This window comes from Caloenas nicobarica, chromosome 2 (assembly GCF_036013445.1).
Source record: "Caloenas nicobarica isolate bCalNic1 chromosome 2, bCalNic1.hap1, whole genome shotgun sequence".
Classification (NCBI taxonomy): Eukaryota; Metazoa; Chordata; class Aves; order Columbiformes; family Columbidae; genus Caloenas; species Caloenas nicobarica.
In genome coordinates, this window is record NC_088246.1 from 131,868,704 (window position 1) to 131,889,686 (window position 20,983).

A 20,983-nucleotide genomic window follows, 5' to 3' on the forward strand; every position below is an offset into this window, starting at 1 on the left:
GCAGCCTGAAGACATTCTGTTCTAGGGAAGAGAAATACACTTGGAGGCCTTCCTGCACCACTAAAACTTCTCTATAAAAGATACACTCTGAATTTGACAAAATAGACATGCTCTTTTCTGAGCTTTTATATCATTGACCAACATGTCAGTGTAAGTCTGAGGTCAGCTAAAGAAACTGAACTTAGTAAACAGTCTATTTATCCAACATATTTTTCCACAGTTTTTTTTTACTTTATTTTAATCATCTTTAAGACCTATCTTCTTTTATTTTTTTTTAGTTAACAAGTCCTCAAAAGGATTCATTTAGACACTAAAGGAAAATACACCTGTACCAACTTACCTGGTGAGTTGCTAGAAGGTGCAGGATCCCCAAGGGCGGCAGTAGGACTGCTACAGCTGGCAGCCGATTCCGAAATGGATCCGTTCATTGTGGACGGCAGACCAAGTGTATTTGTAGTAGTAACTGGTAGGGGTAGCACCATAGGGGACATGGTAGGTCCGGACAGGTTTGCTGTAGTCTGCATCTTAACTTGTGCCATCGCCTGTCACTGCAATAAACAAATTATTATGAGCAGGGCACTTTGCATTTTCAAAGTCAAATTACAGTAGTGATGCTAACACCACCTCTTTTTTGCTCCTGGATCTGGGCCATAGAACTATCCACAAAAGTCATGCCTCTGCATGCACTACTTCCCAAGTGACGCAACAAAGAAACAGCTCACAGCCAAAGAAAATCACCAAAGAACCCACACACCCTGATTCCAGGTTCTGTTGCTCAACTATGGGGTGACCCTGCCTGAAAGACAGCACGAAGAATTATTACCCTAGAATAAAATTCCATATAATTATTATGTGGATGAGATTAGCACCTGCCAATTTCTTCAAGAGAGCATGTCCTTGCAACAAACTGTCATAGCAATCTTTTACCATAGTTTTTGCAGTAAAGTGCACACAAAATACCAAATAAGGCCACAAGAGAAATTCCTTATTTTTTCTGCGTGTTACCCAACTAGAAAAGAGAAAAAATAACAAGAGAAGGCAAGCAAACAAAAAAACACTGAAGCAGCAAGTTCTGAAAGATCACTGCTTAACCAGTCAACAGGTGAAGCACTTCAATCCTTGTACAAATTACTCGCACAAGTACTGGGATTTCCTAAACTAGCCTTTAATGTGGTGCCTAAAGCATTTACCTGGAATATGCCAGGTACTAATCATCTCTTTCCATCTGCCCAAATGAGATTCTTTATTACCAGTACCTGTCCTCTGGCTAAGTCTAAATCTGTAAACAAAGCAGGGTCAGGGCATGGCTCCTTCATCTTATTCACAGAGAGTAAGCTCCTTGGCAAAATTTTGGCTGCTGACAAAAGACTCTTGCAAAAACCACAGGGGAGCAGTTCAGAGGCCAGCAGGCACCTGAGGCAATCTACCCAAACGAGGAGGCAGTCATTCTCAGTCCTCAGGGAAAAGTCTTAGGATTCTCCTTTTGGCATCAGGAGCAAACGATGATGTATTTTATTCAGCAGCATGGGCAGAGACTATTTCTTAGGCTTGACATGATATTATACAGTCTGTACAGCAAAGACAGAGAGATGAACCCTGTAACAGTCAACATAAAGCTGGACCTGGGACGTCTTCTCCCGGCTGCAGCTCTGGTCTCTCTGACAAAGGCAGGGGAGGACGGAGCTCAGCACTCCTCCGTCACGGGGTAATGCTCTCTTCCTAAGCAAAAATCCCATCCAGCACCTGAAAAACTTCCTAATTAGGGTCTCATTGAAAGGAGTACAACTATACAATTTTTTTAAATCAGTATTTTTGCCCTTCCTACCCCCAATCCATTAAAAAATATCCAAGTATCTCTATTCAGAGCAGCAGTATTGTTGGATTAAGATCCAAATCACTCAATACACCATTGAGTGCAACTACTTTAGCACAGTTGTACTAGTAGAAAGAAAGTAATAAATCCTACTACTGTGACTCTGTGCTTTGGAGAAGAGGTTCAGAGTAGAATGCCGTTTTTATTGCTGAGGAAAGACAGATAACTGATTTAAATCTCTAGAAAGGCAAGAGTTAAAAAGAATTAAAATGAAGCTAAGATGCAATCACTTGCCCTTTTCATAAATATCGTAAGTGAAATTCTAATAGTGACAGATCAGCTGAGATATATTCAAATACTTCATGTATTCAAAAATACTAAATTCAGACTGTAAAAATCCTACTGCCACTTAACAGCAAATATCACACAGCAGTATTGTTAGAGTGGCCTAACTTAAAGACTGAGGACACGTGTAACTATAGAATTCTTTGGTATACTACATGTTTCATTCTGATTTTAAATACAGTCATAAAGATCATAACTCATTCAAAATGCTCCTTAATTGTAAACATCAAAGTCAATGATGGCAGAATCAGGCCATATTTTTTAAACATCTTTAAAATGAAACCAATATAACTTGAAACACCATCACAACAATTAAAGTTTAAGAAACTCCTCGGAGCAGGGGTGTCCAGCTGATTTTCACCAGGGGCCACATCGGCCTCACGGTTGCCTTTGAGGGGCCAAATGTAATTTTAGGACTGTATAAATGTAGGAGTTATACACTTATACAGACCTAAAATTACATTTGGCTCTTCGAAGGCAACCGCAAGGCTGATTTGGCCCCTGGTGAAAGTGAGTTGGACACTCCTGCCTTAGAGTATTTACAGCACTTTAGCTTATAACCACAAATACAAGAAAGCCATCACTCACATAATATTGTATGAGATACTACTGAACACCTAATTCTATGGCCGTGCCCTGCCTACCTTTCAGTATTTTCAAAGTTTATTTTTTGTTACAAGAAAGCAGAAATTACAAATAACCAAATAAAATAATGTGTTTTATGAAGTATATTTATAGCTCCTACACTATTGCTGGGATATTTTGTAGGATTGATCCTTTTCTATTAAGAATTAAAAAACCAGTCTGATAATAGTATCAAGGAATTCTAAAAATGAACTTCTATAAAGTTTAGGAGAGAAAATACATTATCTATCCTACAGTAAAGTACAAGAAAATTAAACTGTGAAAACAGAATAAAATCGTAACATATTAGGTGTGGGGATTTGTTTATTTTATTAGTTTTCTTATATATTTAAAGCCAAAAAAACTCCTACAACAAACTGTAACTGTTTTATAAATTGATCTGCATAAATAAAGATGCCCAGGAGGTAAACATAATTGTACGAACTAACTCTTCAGTATATGAGATGTGAAGATAATCAATTTGTAATCAGTTCTAAAAATCCGCTAATAGACAACAGAGGGAATATAGCTGATCTACTGCTGTCATGTCATTTTCCCATTACCAAGCAAATAATCTTTGATGTCATCAAAAGGAGACAAAATCTATATGCTACATATTTTCTTTACATCTTTTACATATGTATCATACTATATTATAAACAGAGAAGTAAAAACATTTTGAGGCCTTCCCACCATGGGCGCAGACCTGTTTGCTACTACACAACAAATTGTAGGACTTGAGGGAGAGAGATTTCATTAAGATAGTCAGAGACCAAATGCAGTTATATAATCAAAAATAATTTTAAATCTTCTACGTGGATTTTTTTTTTTAAATTGGCCATATACCGAAGGGGTAGTTTACTTAGGATATTATGAATACGACTAGAAAAGCCCTCATTTCAGCTGGCCAGCGCAACTCATGTCTAGGAAACGGCTACACCCCAGCGTCTCCAGAGGAGTTTCCCTCCCCGCTGGGCAGTGGTTGCGGATGCTGGGACTGCTCGGAAGGCCGGGCTGGGCAGCTGTGACCCACAGCTCTGTGTCTTTATCCAGCCACCAGCTGCCACGCCGAGACACCGCAGCAACGACATCACTCGCAGTCTCAATCAGGTCCCTGCCTGCCCAGTCAAAGTCCGCAAGTCGCAGTCCTGCCGGTTTTTTGAAAGTTCTATTCCAGAGCTTATGGTGCCTTCTGAAATGCTGCAATGCTCTTTCCTCTCTTACCAACCTGCACAGCTGTATTAGAAATGCTATAGCAGGCATTTAAAGGAATGTCATTATACTATAATTGCATTTGACTTAATTTCCACTTTTGAAAGCAATTTGTATACAGGTTTCATTAAGCGGTATTAGCTTTCTGTTAAACTATGTCTAAACTCTGAATTTTCCTCTCACACTAAAAATAACCAAAACAAACTCACATTAAAATAACAAAACAAAACTGCTCCACATTTGAAAGTTAAGATATTGCTAATGTTCCGTTAACTTTTCTTGTAAGTTAGGAAACACAACATTGATTTAGTTATACTCAGAGGTGCAGAATATTTTTAACAGCTGTGAGTACACTTGTGTCATGCTAAAAAGTACCACGCAACATAAAGAATTACTTGTATTTTTTCTGATGATTATCATTTCTTGTACTCTTCTGGAACATGAATCACTTTATATCCCTAGATCTTGATATAAGATATAAATTAAATTCTCAGGCGAAATAGTTCTTAGAATATGTCACACTAATTGTGTAAGTAAAGGCAGACAGATAAGACAGCACAGAAGGCGGGAAAACATGAACAATGAGTTTTCAAGTTAAATACACTTTCACATAGTGGAAAAATTGGAAAAAAGCAATGCTTGACTTGAAACACAAGTTCTTGTACGAAAAAACAGCAGTTGGAGAAACTAATGACCCTAGCAGCTGAAACGGAAGACTGGACTTCATCTGTGCAGAAAGTGAAAATGCATTTATGCAGTAGGGTGCTATCACACTTTCACATGGCTCCATCATAGAACCCAACATACCAGATCTAATCCATGCACATGCTACTTATTTGTGAAGTGCTTGACAAGGGTAACAGCTGAGAGCCAGCCACTGCTGAGTCAGAAAAATTACTTGACATATCTTGTATCTCATATACCAAATACTTCTCCTCATACATTCTAATCAGTGCCTACTTTTCACAGCAGTATCACGTTAGTGATCTTGGGTCCTTTTCTACAGAACTGCTGTCCAGCAAGTTCTAGCCTGTGCTCTGTGAATCTGACTGTTCTGCAACTAATGAGACTTTGTTCTTGTCTTCCTTGAAATCCCTTATTTAAAAAAGAAAAAAGTAAAAAAACCCAACTGCTTCAATTTTTCAATATCACGCTGGATTCTAATTCTAGTTCTAAAATGGTTGCAGTCTCCTCTAAGTCTGCTTTACAGCATCTACAAATTTAATAAGTGTACTGTTTCATCTACATCATTAATGAAAATATTGAAAGGTACAGAACAGCATTACAACAGACTGAGGGCAGTGTCTAAGCAAGCAACATCTCAAGAGTTTTTTTCCAGACCAACCCCAGCTTTGGTTAGCAGCTTGTTAATGTGATTCTTACATAAAAATCTCAAGTCACAGAACCCTAATAGAGGTAACAGCTTCCTAGCTAAGGAGGGTTTGGTTTTGGTTTTAGTTTTAGCCTTAAAATTCCATTAAACTCTCCATTCTCCTTCTATTCTCCTGATATTACTTCATTCAGTTAGACAAAAGGATACAAAACCGCCAAAAGGTAAAATGTTCTCCTCGCGCATCATTTCTCACATTTACAGTAAATATTTATACATATATGTACACTAATATAAAAAGTGCTACAGAAGTCCTAAGCTTTATGTAATATCTTTTTACTGTGTTATATCCAACAGCTTATTTGGGGATGACAGAAAACACATTGCTCTACATTACCTTCAGAGTAGCTATTAATTCAATCTTTTCTGTTCTATAAAATCAAATAACAAGGTAGCCACACAGCAGCACTTCAGCAAGAGCATGACTTAAAACACCAGTCAGCAGATGGTTATCTAGAATTACTAATAAAATTTATAATATTTCAACATTTTAAATAGGCAAAATTGGCAAACTATGTATGAAATCGCACAGGGTCTAATATGTATATTATATATTTATTATTTATTACATATTATATATTACTGTTGGTCCTCCCCATTTGCTCCGCCATCAATTTGTTGGTTTTTTGCCTTACTAGGGGTCTTTTGCCAACAGCGAAACTAATCCAATGACTTGCTGCCATAGCAGGGACAATCCCGTGTCCTATCTCCCCTCCAGCAAAAAGTTAATATTCTTCTGTCCGTTTACCTCACTGAACCAGCTCACGCGCGGGTGAGGAGGAAGATCAGAGGAGCATCCATGTCTGTGCAGGGAGGGCCACAAACTCCTGACCTGGAGTGGGCGCAAGGAATTAGCCCTTTCAGCTCCTGCTAATCCGCTTAGCTCCACGGTCAAACCACACACCGAAGTTCAGCTCCTTCACTCTGTTCCACACAACACCCACGATCCCCAACAATTTCATCTTCAGAAACCCGTAGCCTGGTTTTTTTGGTGTTTTGTTGGGTTTTTTGTTGGTTTGGTTTGGGTTGGGTTTTTTTACAGTGCCTTACACTAGAGCAAGAGTGTCTAACTCATTTTCACCAGGGGTCACATCAGCCTCACTGTAACTACTCCTCCATTTATACAGTCCCAAAATTACATTCGGCCCTTTGAAAGCAACAACAAGGCTGATGTGGCCCCCAGTGAGAATGAGTTTGACACCGCTGCACTAGAGAGTCTGAATTTCAGTGGAAATCTGGGCATCAGGTAGTGAGGTGGACCGCAAACTGGCTGAAGCAAAGAAGCCAGAGAGTTGTAGTCAATGGGGCAGAGTGTGGTTGGAGGCCTGTATCTAGTGGAGTCCCTCAAGGGTCAGTACTGGGACCAGTATTATTCAATATATTCATCAACGACTTGGATGAGGGAACTGAGTGTACTATCAGCAAGTTTGCTGATGACACCAAGCTGGGAAGAGTGGCTGACACGCCAGAAGGCTGTGCTGCCATCCAGCGAGACCTGGACAGGCTAGAGAGTTGGGCGGGGAAAAATTTAATGAAATATACCAAGGGAAAATGTAGAGTCTTACATCTGGGCAGGAACAATCCCAGGTTCCAGTACAGGTTGGGGAATGACCTATTAGAGAGCAGTGTAGGGGAAAGAGACCTGGGGGTCCTGGTGGACAGCAGGATGACCATGAGCCAGCACTGTGCCCTTGTGGCCAAGAAGGCCAATGGCATCCTGGGGTGTATTAGAAGGGGGGGTGGTTAGTAGGTTGAGAGAGGTTCTCCTTCCCCTCTACTCTGCCCTGGTGAGACCTCATCTGGAATGTTGTGTCCAGTTCTGGGCCCCTCAGTTCAAGAAGGACAGGGAACTGCTGGAGAGAGTCCAGCACAGGGCCACAAAGATGATGAAGGGCATGGAGCATCTCCCTTATGAGGAAAGGCTGAGGGAGCTGCGTCTCTAGCTTGGAGGAGACTGAGGGGAGACCTCATTAATGTTTCTAAATATATAAAGGGTGGGTGTCACGAGGATGGAGCCAGGCTCTTCTCGGTGACAACCAACAGTAAGACAAGGGGTAATGTGTTCAAGCTGGAACACAAGAGGTTCCACTTAAATTTGAGAAGAAACTTCTTCTCGGTGAGGGTGACGGAACACTGGAACAGGCTGCCCAGGGAGGTTGTGGATTCTCCTTCTCTGGAGACATTCAAAACTCGCCTGGACGCCTCCTGTGTAACCTCACCTAGGTGTTCCTGCTCTGGCAGGGGGATTGGACTAGATGATCTTTTGAGGTCCCTTCCAATCCCTAACATTCTGTGATAGCTATCAGCTAATTAACAACTAAGTAAAGTTAGGCCTTAAAAGCATTCTACTTTTTTTTACTTTCCCGAAGTATAAGAGGGAGGGGAAAAATACCCCACAAACCAGAACTCTTTTATTTTGGTTATTTTGATAAAGTAATTTACAACCAAAGACAAAAATGCTCACAAAAAGGAAGGCGAATTGACATAGAATATTAGGGACTAATACTCAAAATCCAAGGAGCTGCAAGGCTTACAAAAAAGTTCCCCTGCTTGCTCAGTGCTAAGCCCAGCCCCTGAGGACTGACTAAACACTCCAGCTCCAAACAAGCAGCTTCCTTTGCTCTTGGACTGGAGCAGAAGAGCAGTGCAGACAAACTCCCAGGAGGGCAAGGCAGGGCCAGGCGGCTGGAGCGAACACCAGGTCAGAACATTATATCCTATCATGCTTTCAGAAAACACAGAAGTTGTTTTTGTAAGGATATTATCATCCACAGAGGAATTACCTTTGCAAACTTGTATATATGATCAGGAAGAAGTTTTCTGAGGAGAGGCAGGAAGGTACTTTTGGAAAAAAAAAAAAACAAGTAGGAAATTGAACAGATTAAGAATGTGCACTCAGAATACTTTTCAGCCACTTGTTCAGCAGTCAGCTCAACTTCCCTTTTGAATTGCTACACAGGACAAGCACGTTAAAATAAACAAAAAAAGGACTTAAGACTCAGGAGACTGAGCTACAGACTGCTTTGTCTCACCGATTCCTTTCATCAGGAAACTGTATTGACTCTCTAATCTCCAATATTATGTTGATCCAAAATGCTGCATGAAGCATTTGAGTCTCTAAATCAATAACCAGATTACCATTACTTGGGAATACATATTATTTACATCTGTCACCAATTCAGTCCTTCTCCAGCAGCTCTCTTTAAAATAGATCTGTGTAATTTTGAGAAGAAAGGAAAATTTCCAAACAAAACCAGACCAAAGAAAATAACTAATTATGGAATCAAAGACTAAAAACTAAGATTTTTCTCAATCAACAAAATAGCCAAAGGTCAGGATTTTTGTTGTCATTTAGTTATGATGTGTTAGCAAAGGGGCTAGAAGAAAAAAAGCTTACCTTGCCATCGAGTTAAGATTCACATAACTTGAAATACATAGTATATGTCACAGATAAGATATAATAAGCAAACATTTTGGATGTAGTAAATTGCTTAAGCCACTAGAGCAAGAGACAAGTAACTAATATGAAGAACACATGATCTACAAGGCCATCTACAGGCACAGTGTATCTCACACCAGAACAGTTATACCTGTACCATATGGCACTGCTTTACAGTGAGATATGAGGATTCGAGTAGGGATTACAGACATCTATAATTCAGTTTTCCAAATACAGGCAAAGTGTCTAAACTCCCACTGGAGTCAAAAGAAATACAGTGTGGAACTCAGTAGTCCACCCATGGTTTACCAGCACTATTTGAGATGTCCTAAGGTACCATATCTGGACACCTGCATATTCCATCAGCTGCTGTTTCAATGAAGCAGAAGTCTTCTCTCAGAAGACACATGACACATCTGACACTGCATGTGGCAGACGCTTCAGATAAACCCCAATGCGTAAAGGCAATGAAATGGCAATAATGTATGTTTTTGAACAAATGCATTATGCCACTAGTCAATACAGCCAGTGGACCTCAGGGAGTTATTCAAGGTGATCACCAAGTAGGCTTCTACCATAAGGTTAGTTAAATCACTCAACCGAGCAGCAGATGAAGACTAGACAGGACAACTTACTGTATCTAACAGCACTAGATGACAAAATACAAGCAGCTGAAGCCTACCTGAAGTCTCCTGCCAAACCTGTCTTCAACAAATAAGTGATCACAGACATTATTAACACTAACAGACACAACTACAGAAGCAAATAAAATCCCTTGCAAAGAGATGTGCCAGACCTAACGTATTTGCCTAAGATTCGTAATTTTGTAAGGAATGAAAGAAAACACAAGGGTTTGAGCACTGACTGTACTTGTGCACATCTGTATGTGCAAGAGTCTAAAAACTTGTAACGAGAGAAACTTAACAGAAAGTAGAGCATATCGACAGGCAGGAATGCAGCTCTTCCCTTGCTGCCCTGGCAACAGCAAGGCTGATGTGAAAAGGCTGAGAAAGGAGCAACTCAGGCCACAGTGTATCCTACTGCGTGAAGCAAAACTGAACGACTCCAGCCTGTATGCTGGGCTAATTTTCTCCTCTAACAGAAAAATTACAGTCCAGTCCTGTGTGTACTGGACAGCCACTTAAGGTCTCAGATGAAGACTTCACAGGCAGATATGAAACACAGCTCCTTAGAAACTTCATTAACACTCATCTTGAACCACAATGGAAAAAGGATTGCTCTTCTCACAAAACATCTTCACTGATATCAAAGATCACTGAAGCAAAGGCTGAAACAAAACAAAAAACCCAAACATCTGGAAATCCCTCAGAGAAGACAGTCTGCAGTCAGAGCAAACGCTTCATGGCTACAGCTGCTTGGCATCAGGGCAGTTTAGGAAGCTTAATCACAAAACTCCCATTTGAAATGACAAGGCAGATCAATCAGATTATCAACTCGAAGATTTCAATGCCAGAAGAAAACTAAAAGATAAGGAAAGTCAATCTGTTGCATCAGAAACTGAGCCACTTGAGCATCTCCATGCTTTTCAACCTGTTTATAACCCAAAGCCCAAGAGTGAAAGGTTAGGTTGCTTCATATGTATATATTCACTACCTTACAAAATAAGCTCATTAGAAAGTTCATTTGTCTCAATTTATTATTGCTGTTCAGAAAACAGAGAAGATGGTCAAAAAGCCACGGAAATTTCCAACAGCCAATATGAGCTAACCCAATTCTCACACTGCCACAAACTTTATGCCCAGAAAAGACACATAACCACCTTGTCAGAACACTGGTTCAGACACAACCATTGGTTTGACCCAGCCAGAATACCCTGAATTATTACAGAGAAGAAAATGTGAAACTCCCTCATGAAACAGCAAGGTGATCATCAGCACCTTCTTCGTGGAAGGCCGTCCACATCCAAAACTATCATGGTTTGAGGTATATCCAAAAAACTAGCTTATATTTGCCTATAATGACTTACAGATCAGAAGCAGGGCATCACCTCCACTCCCCAACGCTGGAAGGTAATATCCTTCTTCGTATTTGTCTACTGCAACTGAGAGTAACAACTAATCCAAAGGAAAAAGCTGGCTGTCCAGTAGTGTAACTCTTTAGATCTCTTCCTTACTGTGACTGTAAAGCACCTATGACTCCTTTGATACTGAAAACTTGTATCTCCCCAGACACTCTGCCATTAGCAGTCATATTTCTAATGTTTTGAAAAGGTGACCACACCTGGTCCCAGTCCTTGAAGAAGGGAGAGTAGGACAATCAAGAAAGACTCAAGGCAACACTGACACAAATTAAGCTGAATTTCCAGGGCCACCTCAAAATTTAAACACACAAAACATGTCAGAAATGTTCAAGGAGATAACTAATTAATACAGTGACTCCAGAAATTGTGAACACAGAAGCCAAGATTAGAAAAATGTGGAACAAATTATTAGAAATATATTTTATTTTTACTTTCTGGGATAAGTCAATCAAGTGCAACCATTTAAATATTCCACTAAGACTCAAGGGGTTATACTAAAATGGTTATGGTTGCCATCGCATACAGAGGTCATCATATCATCTTACTGCAGATGATGGGCAGGTAAACCACATTCGCCTTAGGTTAAACTAAAATGAATTACTAAGATTTTTCATGAAGAAAAATAGCTGAAAAAAAGGGAAGCCTAAGCCACTAGTTTAACAATCAATCATCAGCTTCAAAGTGCAGAGAGGATTAAGCAAGTCAATGAAAAAACCACAACTCAGACTTGACACACTGCCGCTACATACTCGTGTGCATCACAGCTGTAACTGGCTCCTTATTTGTGATATTGGAGTCTAATCAGAGCTCCCTCCAAGAGTCTAGTTTCTTATTTAATTAGTATTTTTAAATTTCCCTCATATATATTTCTAGAAGCTACGTTTTTCAATTTGTGGCAGCAACTAGTAGTTATATTCCTAACATCTCAAATAAGCTTTGACTGGCTTTAAATTACAAACTACTCTTACTCTAGGATTAATCTAAGTAATACGTACCTACAACTGTGATTTTGTTCTGAAGCAGGCAAAAATTATTTCTCGACTAAAAGTTTATTCCCTAACTAGAAACTGCATATTAATAATGGAATTCAGAAAATTATCTCGTTTTTCCTTGACTGCCTGTAACCAACTGCTTCTCATATTTCAAGCAACAAAGTTTGGGGAAATAGCAGAAATATGCCTTTTTCTCTGCAAAAGTTACAGCTTCTGCTACCAGCCCACCTCGTACTGTAGTCACTCCCCTGTCATGAACAGCTACAAGATCCTCAGAGAATGAGGTTTCAGTAGACAAAGCAGTGGATGTTGTGCGCTATTTTTAGAAACAGATAAAATTCTGGGGTTTGTGCCTTTTTTTGTTCTTCATGAGTGTATTTAAACAAAACCAGTATTTCACAGCTAGAGTGATGAACATCACCTTGAAGTCTCATACAGCTTCCAAGAAGCTGCAGCTTCCAGACACAGCTGGGGTCAAATTGCCATCTCTGGTTCATGAATCACTCCTGAGTTTTCCTCTTCTCTCAGCTCTCCCATAAACACATTTTGCGATGCTTAGATATAAGATAATTTCAACATACAGCTCATGAGACTAGTGCCCTGCTCAGTAGGGGACAGAATGGGACCTCTGTTCACAGAGGTCTGACCTTGTCAAATCAGGAGCTCTACAGAGTTCAAAGAGCCTCCTCCCTATTTTAAGTGCAGATCTCCTCAGTTGATGAATAAAGATAAAAGAATTACTGAGCATTGGATTGAATGTACCAAGTTCTCTGACTTAAGGAAAGCACAAAATCTAAGTTTTCAACTGGAGAAAATTAACAGTTTAGAGATGCTGTGTTTAGAGGCAAGGTTATGAACCGTTGCAAAACTGATGACACAAGCCTGGCTCAACAATGAAAACAAATAGTCCAAAAATTAAAGAAGTGGACAGGTCATATGTAGCCAGTGGTGGCCTGGGGCCACTAACATTGGGCTCCAGATGGGAAGAGACATGTGCCTGGAATAGTCTAAGAGAAAGCCAAGGGGAACAGAGGTAAGCGATCAGCCACATACAGCAGGCAGCTATCAATGCAGACTCCTCAAGCATCCTGAGAACGAAAAGAATCATGAACAACTCAGTAAGGTACAAAAGGTCAGCAATCGTGTACCGATTCTTTGCAGCAAACCCATGCTTTGGACAGAAATTACAAAGCTGTGCAATGAAACATAATCAAATAAATTACTTATCTTTGAAGAGACTGCAGATTATAGAAGATGTTGACAATCTGGGGAGAGGAAAAAATCCTAGTGGCACACTTACACATCTTTTCAAGGTTAACAAAACCACAAAACACTGAAGAAAAACTGTTGGATATATGATCAGTGCTAAACTTTAGCCAAATATTATAAACTTGCTGCACACTGAGCACACATTCTGCTGCAGCACAGAGACTACATGCATCTGGCAGGATGGCAAAAGATTAATCTCTGCAGTATTTGAATCAGTGAGGAGGATGCTGAACTAACAACCAACAACAGAGAGGAAGACTGCCAGTAAAAAGAGATCTGGTTCAAACTGAGCACACTGTGAGTGATTAGAACCAGCATGACAAAACCAGGAGCCTTTTTCCTTCAACTCCTTATGTACTAGTGGTATCAAGTAGGATATGTCATAAGACAGCAAATAAGAGATCTCCATCCATATAGTTGATGATGCAGAATAACTTGTCTCCCCAGACCAAAGGAAGTTATAAGCATAACTACTACAGGAAAAAAATGTAAACAAAACCATGAATTAAAATCTGGCATTCTTTCAAGTATTTTTGCACAGATAAAGAGTCAGAAATAAAAAGACAATCCTGGATAAAAGTGCAACCTGATTCAGTGGTAACATGACATGATTCAAAATAAAAGGAAACAGCATCTAGAAATGAGCAAAAGTGAAATAGTAGTTTGCATATATAAGGAATGACGATGTTGTCTGCAACAGCATAGGCTCACAACTATATGGAAGCAGACTGGATATATGAATGATGCTCTGAGCTGCCCTTTAAAGGAATGACTTTGTCACCACTTACAGTACTTTCAGGACTCTGGGACCATTACCTTCAGCAAGGTGAAGTCAGCTTTTGTGACTCTGAAACTACCCTAAACCAGAGTGAAAGAACAAACTTGCCTGTGAACTAGCAGGGAGGTAACATTTCTGTTCGCTACCGAGCTAAGATTCCTGTTCCTCACCTTCAAAACCAAAGGCAAATTTAAAACAAACAAACAAACAAACACACAAAACTGCAAAAGGGAAGGACCCTATTTTCCAGGATCTCCAAGAGAACGTGTTATTTGGCTGCATATATATGCCTAATACAGTTATACCTCCTGCGAAAAAGGATGTCCGTTGTTAATGAAGAGAAGAAGTGCTCATAGCCCAAAAGCCATCTAGCATCTTGGCTGTGACGTGCCAGCAGCAGAAGTTTAGGTGGAAGTGCCAACTCCAGAGCTGTGGAGCTGAGGTCTGCAATCCAGTGCAACAGCAGACACGCACATTTGAAAAGCAGTGTAGGCCCCGGAACCAGAACTGCGTCAGCTAACCCTGTTCACCTGCAGTGCTCTGTCCTGCCCTAGGGATATATCAGGTATATTAGTTTGATAGTAACCATGTCTTCCTTCCTCCTGTCAGCTATGAAGTGCATGAACAAACGTAGACAGCACCAGGCAGTATTTGCAATGATAGCAAATAAAGCCGCTGCTTTTTTGGTGCTAGAGATGCCAAAATTCCTAGTGAGCAAAGAGGTGGCTTAAAAGCCTTGAAAAAGTTCAAAGTACTACTGTGACCAAAAAAAAAAAAAAAAATCAAATCCAGAATGGGTAAGTTGCTGCTTCCAATCTCTTTTAAAATACTTGAAGTATGGTATTAAACCTACAGCATTAAAGATTCGCCTCACCAGCTACAACAGTGTTTGCTTTCATGCCTACCTGTAATGAAGGCAAATGTCACAAATATCAAGGGGTTCTGACTGCAGTGGAATCCAAAGAGAACCAGAAAAAGCAAATCAAAGTTTTACCTATAGCTTAATGGTCACATGAAAAAGGGCCTCCAAAGCCACCACCTCTGGTGAGTTGACACCAACAGTAACTTGTGGAATGGTCAGTTTCAGAAGAGAATTCACACGCAGAATGTCCTCATGAATGAAAACATCAAGCCCATGGAAATGGGATCAAGTCCTTGCATCTTCAATGACTTTTCACTTGTTTAAGGCTCTAAGTGACAAAGACTGGCGAGCTGAAGAGGGGTGAAGAAAAGATGACGCAGATCATTCTCCCTTCTGAAGAGGTCAAATCCTGTATCTAACCCTGTAGATTCAGCTAAAAGAGAATGTTGAGAGATGTCTCTGAGAAACCAGGGTGAGCTTTACCTGCCTCCTGATCCAGGACAAGCTTCTCATTCTCCTTCACGAAGGACAGACAGCCTTAGTTGCCATGCAGAAGCCGAGAGGACACCTATTTCATACAACACCAGTAAGTGTGTTGCACAGAATTATAAGAGGGTCAGAAGGGTTCTTGAGAAAATCCCTCTGGAGTCATTCATTAAGATTCCCAGGCCTTAAAACAGGTACAAAAGGAATAGTCTCTTGTGTGTATACTCTTAAGCAAAATACCCACCAGCAATGTCCACTCAAGGCATATTGCCACCACAAAAAGAACACAGCTCAAAGCAGGCAGGTTTAAGTACTGTTTAAGTACACAAGACTGGAATAGAAAGCAGAAAAAACATTTTCCACAGTCTGGAAAGGAAAAGGCCCTGCAACCCACTATCCAGGACTGAAGAAGAACCGGGGCGAGGGGCAGAAATAAACAACAAAAAAGAACACATGATTTCTTAACAAGCAAGTTTGGATTATTTCTTCTTCTTGTCTAACAAAGTCAAACTTCTACAAACTTTGTTATTTCACTGCTTTATTTGTATTAGTACAACTGGATATGCTGCACAGTGACCCAACATAGCTCTGTATCAGTTCTGCACTTTCACCTTGGGAACAGTATCTTGATTTCTTCCCTGCAAAATTTATCAGATGTATGGCTGTACCATCTGAGTGACATGGATTTACAGCCAGTTACTTATGTGGACAGCTTCAGTTATTGACATCAATCTGCATGTTTACTATATTGAAATGTCCCTATATTTGTATAACACTACTTTTTTTAACCAGGTTTATTGTATAAGAAAGTGGAAACTACAAATACCTAACAGCTGCCAAACCCAAGAAACCAATAATAGCAATAGTAATAAAAAGAAGGTTCGTTATCTCTTAAAGAACTCTTCTTGTTCCAACAGGTGACCACTTCCAGTGCAAGAAACTTCCCAAGAACATCTAGTCTCCTACGCTCAGAAACATTTCCTTCAGCCTTGGAGGCAAACAATCTCCTCAAAGCTGGCAAGCAGCAAAACTGGACACGTGACCACTGCCTTCAGAAGTTTTCAGAAGAAGATGAGACTGTAAACATACCCTTTGAGCATGTGGTACTATGGTAAACATCTTGTGAAGCCGTCTTTGCCCAGAAACTAAGGATACCTGGTTAACCCATACTCACCATAATACTTAGCCACTGGCTATCACTGAGACCTCCTCAAACACCAAGAGGAATCTATGCTCAAACACTCATTTCTAATTCGTCTAAAAAGGTCCCCCTCACATCATTTTAATGGTGACTAAATTAGAAGATTATGGGGATATAGACATACTCTGCATTCACAAAATTAAATAACTCAATATGCAAAAAAAAAGAAAAAAGAGTGTTCTTTACCAGGAAAAAAAGAAAATTAATGTCATAGTTTGAATTTATTTGGCTATGTGCCAATACATTTGTAACATACTAGTGACGTACTATATGCAAAGGTACTTGACTAAACCAATAGAAAAGATGCGGTATGACACAGGTGAGCACACTGTGACCCTGGAGTACGGATTTCACTACTGGGAAACTTTCCAAGTACTACCAGCTTAAAAAAAAACCCAACACAAAACAGTTTCTGTTGGGATGAAGTATGAACAAACTTGAATAGCTACAGACATGCATGTGACTACAGTATTACACTACAACAGATGGTTTTTCAAAATTCATTTTTAGATTAGGAGTTGTGACAAGCCATTTTTTTTATTCTAAACAGTTTCCAGAACAACGCCTGACAAGACATCTCTCAGATTTTTACTGAACTCTTGATCTTTTAATGCAAACATACTTTGGCTAATGCTGATCATGACTAGTCACTGACAACGAGCAGACCCCCTACATGCAGAGCCCTTGACTTTTAATACATATATTAACTATGTTACACACAGGTTCCATTTCCTCTCTTCCCAGAGTTTGCCACATGCTCCCACCAACTCTGCTCCCCCCCTTGCACCATGTACCCTCTCCTCCCTAAGCAGAGTTGCCAGCCCCATTCCCTGACCCAGCCTCCTGCTTCATATACCCCTCAACCAAATGGAAACCCCTGCCCTGCTGGTTTCAGAGACCACACATACAGAACCCATCTGCAAACAGGAGGCAGATGAAAGAGGGGTGGCTGGGTGACATCAGGGCCTAACATGGGTGTATTTGGAAGCGTAACGTGGCGAAACCAGCAACAGGAATGGTTGAGAAGCGTGGAGGCAGAAAGGGGTAGCACGCATTCCTGGTTTCCCACGTGGATTTTGACATCAGTACCCACAGCAGCTTTAAGAAGGCCATTCTCTGCCTATTTCTCTTCCTCTTTTTGGAAGACACAGAAAATTCAAGAACTATTGTGAAAAACACAGGCTATGCATGATTCAAAGATTAGAAATGCAAAATAAGTGGTTCTGGCTAAAGACAGGCTTAATTCTTATTTTATAGATCTTGCTGTTGCTTATAGGAAATCAATGTAAGCAGAGGAAGGAAAACTGAAGCTTTAGTGGCTTATTAGCACAAGTTACGTCATTACAGTTATCTTGAAAAGATGCAAAGTTAGGTCCTTCCACACCACATCAGTGTGACCCACATGAGGAAGCACACACCTGACTCTGCAATGGGAGAAAATCTGCTCATGTGTATAGGTGTCTTTATGAAGTCTACACCAAAAACAAAACCGGCACTAAAAACTGCACACTTTATAAGGTCCGTTCTCCAATGGTATGACATAAGAAGATGTATTTTAGGCTGAAGGACTGGACATAATTGGTGAGAGTTTTTTCAGTCTTTTTGAAGACTGACAAATCAATAGCCGCATATTTTCAGCAGGTCAAAACAAACTGTCTAGATAGAGCATGACAGGTGCAGCTTTCTTAATGGTTGGAGGAGCAGTCTTGGAATCAGAGTATCTACTTCACTACAGCCTGTTGCCTAACCTTCCCAAGGTCACTTTTCACAACACTTTACAAATGAAACACATAGCATTTGATTCTCACATTCACACCTACGTAAACCAGGATTACCATGTTTGTTAACCTATGTAGGAAAATCAAGTTCAATATTTGCCCCCAAGGAAGGGGCTGATCGAGTTAAGTACTTATTTAAACTTGGTCAAGTCATTAAAACACCTCTGATCAGGTTTTCCTGAAAGTAAAATTAGGAAGTTCCTTTCCAAACTACTTTCACAATTCAGGATGTAAGATTATTCAAATTTATTATTGTTCTGACATAAATATTGGGGAAAAGGTAGCTTAAGCTAGCAACAAGTCACATAAAGACTCCAGCCTCCAGATTACAGCCTTAACTGAACCCAAGCTGAATGACTTCTGCTAAAGCTGAGCAACGTTGCTGAGAAGCTCTCTGCAAAGCAAAATCTGAACAGCCTCTTCCCCTCAAAAACTATGAACAAGCAGGGGTGGTCTCAACTCCGTCCCTAGTTGTCAGCAGTAGGAATCTTAGCAAAGACAGGCAAGAGCAGAAATCTCTCTCTGGGAGCTTTTCTAGGATAAAGACAAGGTTCAGTGGCTGGCGATCAGTAGTGGAACTCTTGCACTGCTGCTGCCTTTCTAGAAAAGAGAATTCATTCAGAAACCTGTCAGTCTGGCACTGTTTATAGGCAGCAATGTCACAACAAAACCTGTACAGAACCTCCCTGTATTTAGTAAATGGCTTAAATATATTATTACACTGGTGTAGACCGCTACTCTATAATTACCACACAGCTCAGGAAAACCTTACTCCTTCACAGCTTGATGCCACTAGTAACATAAGCGAGATATAGCAATATATGCTCACTTACAGAAGTGCAACACAACTACACCCAGTTACACCAGAGCAAATAGCCTTACTTGTGCCTTGCAATGCTGCGGTTATTTGTGCGCATTCCTCGCTACAGTTAAAGACAGTATTTCACACAAAGAGAGGGGCTACAACAGCAACACTTCATCCACTTTTTTGTGTAATACGAACTTCTTTTTTAGTACCATGGTAGTTGCATGGGGAGCATTCTGAGCATGGCCCGAGCAGCTTACATCTTGGTATCCACAGAAACAGCTTGCTGGCCATGAGGCAACACCGAGCAGATGCATTCCGGGGAAATTTTCCACATGGGCACCACTGGTTTGGCGGGTGGGACCCTGAGCACTGCAAGGCGAACAGCTCTGCTGTGGGATCTGCCCTCCCAGCACGCCCCGAGCAGCCCACGCTTTCCCGGGAGGGCACAGCTGTGACTGCCAGGCCTGGCTGCAACCAAGACGAACTTTCTCCCTCCCACCGAGGAGACCTGAACACCGGGAAAATGCTGCCCGCTGCCCAGGTGGCCTGGACTAGGACGTTTAACATATGCGTCTCCCTAGGTCTCACCCCCAGCTCAACGGCAGCCCTGAAGCCCTCGGTTCGGGCGAAGGCCGGCAAACCGCTCCGCTGCCCATCGCTTCGTGGAAAAGCCGCCGACATCCATTTTGGGAGCGGGAGAGCCCAGTCCTGCCGGCGAAGTTTCGGGCCCTGTCCGAAGTTCGGGGGCAGCGCACGACGCGCAACGCGAGGCTGATCAAACACGGCGCAGGAAACCGCGGCGGCCGAGCCGCGGGGTCGGCGCTGCTGACCCAGCGAGGAGCGCCCGGCGACCCTCGCCCCGCCGGCGGCGAGCGGCCGCCCAGCGCCCCCGAGGCCGCGCAGCTCAGCCCGGCGCCGCCGAGCCCGAGAGAGCACAGCGGGCCGGGCCGAGCGGCGAGGGGCAAGTTCAGGTCGCACCCAACTACTTCCCGAGGTCTGAGGCAGGGCAGGCCCGCGCGGTCCCCGCCGAGCCCAGCCCCAGCCCCACCGCACGGCCCGGCCCCGCCCCGGCCTTGGCGCAACGGTCACCGCCAGCAGCCGGACCCGGGCGTGGGGAGCTGCGGCGGGGGCTCCTCCGCGGCCCCCGGAGGCGGCGGCGCCGGGGCGGCCCACCTGTGCCCCCGCCCGCCTCCTCCGCCCCTCAGCGGCCGCTGGGGGCGGGCGGGGGCCCCGGGCGGATGGCGGGGTTGGTGCCTCCTCCACCGCCAGCGGAGCGGGCCGGCAGCGCCGTGGCGCAGAAGCGCCTGCCCGGCCCCGGGGAGGTGGGGGGCGCTGAGGGGCCGGCGGAGCCCTCACCCCGGGAGTCGCTGCGCCGGCAGCAGGAGGGGGCAGACGGGACGGGGACTCGGACATCATGGCTGAAGCAGCCCCCTCCCCTCCGGCCTGGTCCGGTGCGGCTCCCCCCGTCCCACTGCCTCCCCGCCCGGCGGCGGGGCGCCGGGCCGCCCCCGCGGGCCCGGTTACCTGCTTCCCGGGGACACTTTGGAGACGCCTCCAACATCGGCAAACACTAAAGAGAACTGACCCCGCCGCCGCGGCGGCCGCCGCCGGCCCCAACCACTCCGCCCCCCCCACCAACCCTCCCGCCGCCACCGCCCCGCCTAGCCGCCTCAGCGCCGCCCGCCTCCCCCCGCCGGCCTCCCCCGCCCCTCCGCCACCGCCCCCCGGCGCGTCCCTCCGCCCGCCGAGGGCTCCCGGCGCCGCGCCCGGGCCTCGCTCCCCCCCCGCTCCCGCGGCACGAATGGCCCCGTCCGCGTCCCTTGCCCGGCCCGGTGAGGCGGCGCGCAGCGCCCCTAGCGGTGGCGCGGGGCGCTGCTCCGCTCAGCCCCGCGGGGCCCGGGCCCCGAAACCCTTCGGCAGAGCGACCTCGGCCCCGCCGGGTGGG

The 20,983-nt window shown here is 43.1% G+C and overlaps 1 protein-coding gene across 9 annotated transcripts in view; it reads right to left on the reverse strand.

The window, feature by feature from the left end:
* STAU2 (staufen double-stranded RNA binding protein 2) overlaps positions 1–20,664 on the reverse strand; it is a 174,333-nt gene extending 153,669 nt beyond the window's left edge. For 8 of the 9 annotated variants that reach the window (XM_065627399.1, XM_065627395.1, XM_065627397.1 and 5 more), the window contains exons 1-2: positions 20,563–20,664; positions 341–548 (exon numbers count right to left, since the gene is read on the reverse strand). In XM_065627399.1, the coding sequence (XP_065483471.1) occupies positions 341–539 (199 nt within the window). In that variant the 5' untranslated portion in view covers positions 540–548; positions 20,563–20,664. Of the gene's footprint in view, positions 1–340; positions 549–19,626; positions 19,915–20,562 lie in introns of those variants that run through there. The other variant, XM_065627394.1, reaches the window with a different exon arrangement.
* Positions 20,665–20,983: the final 319 nt, after the last annotated feature.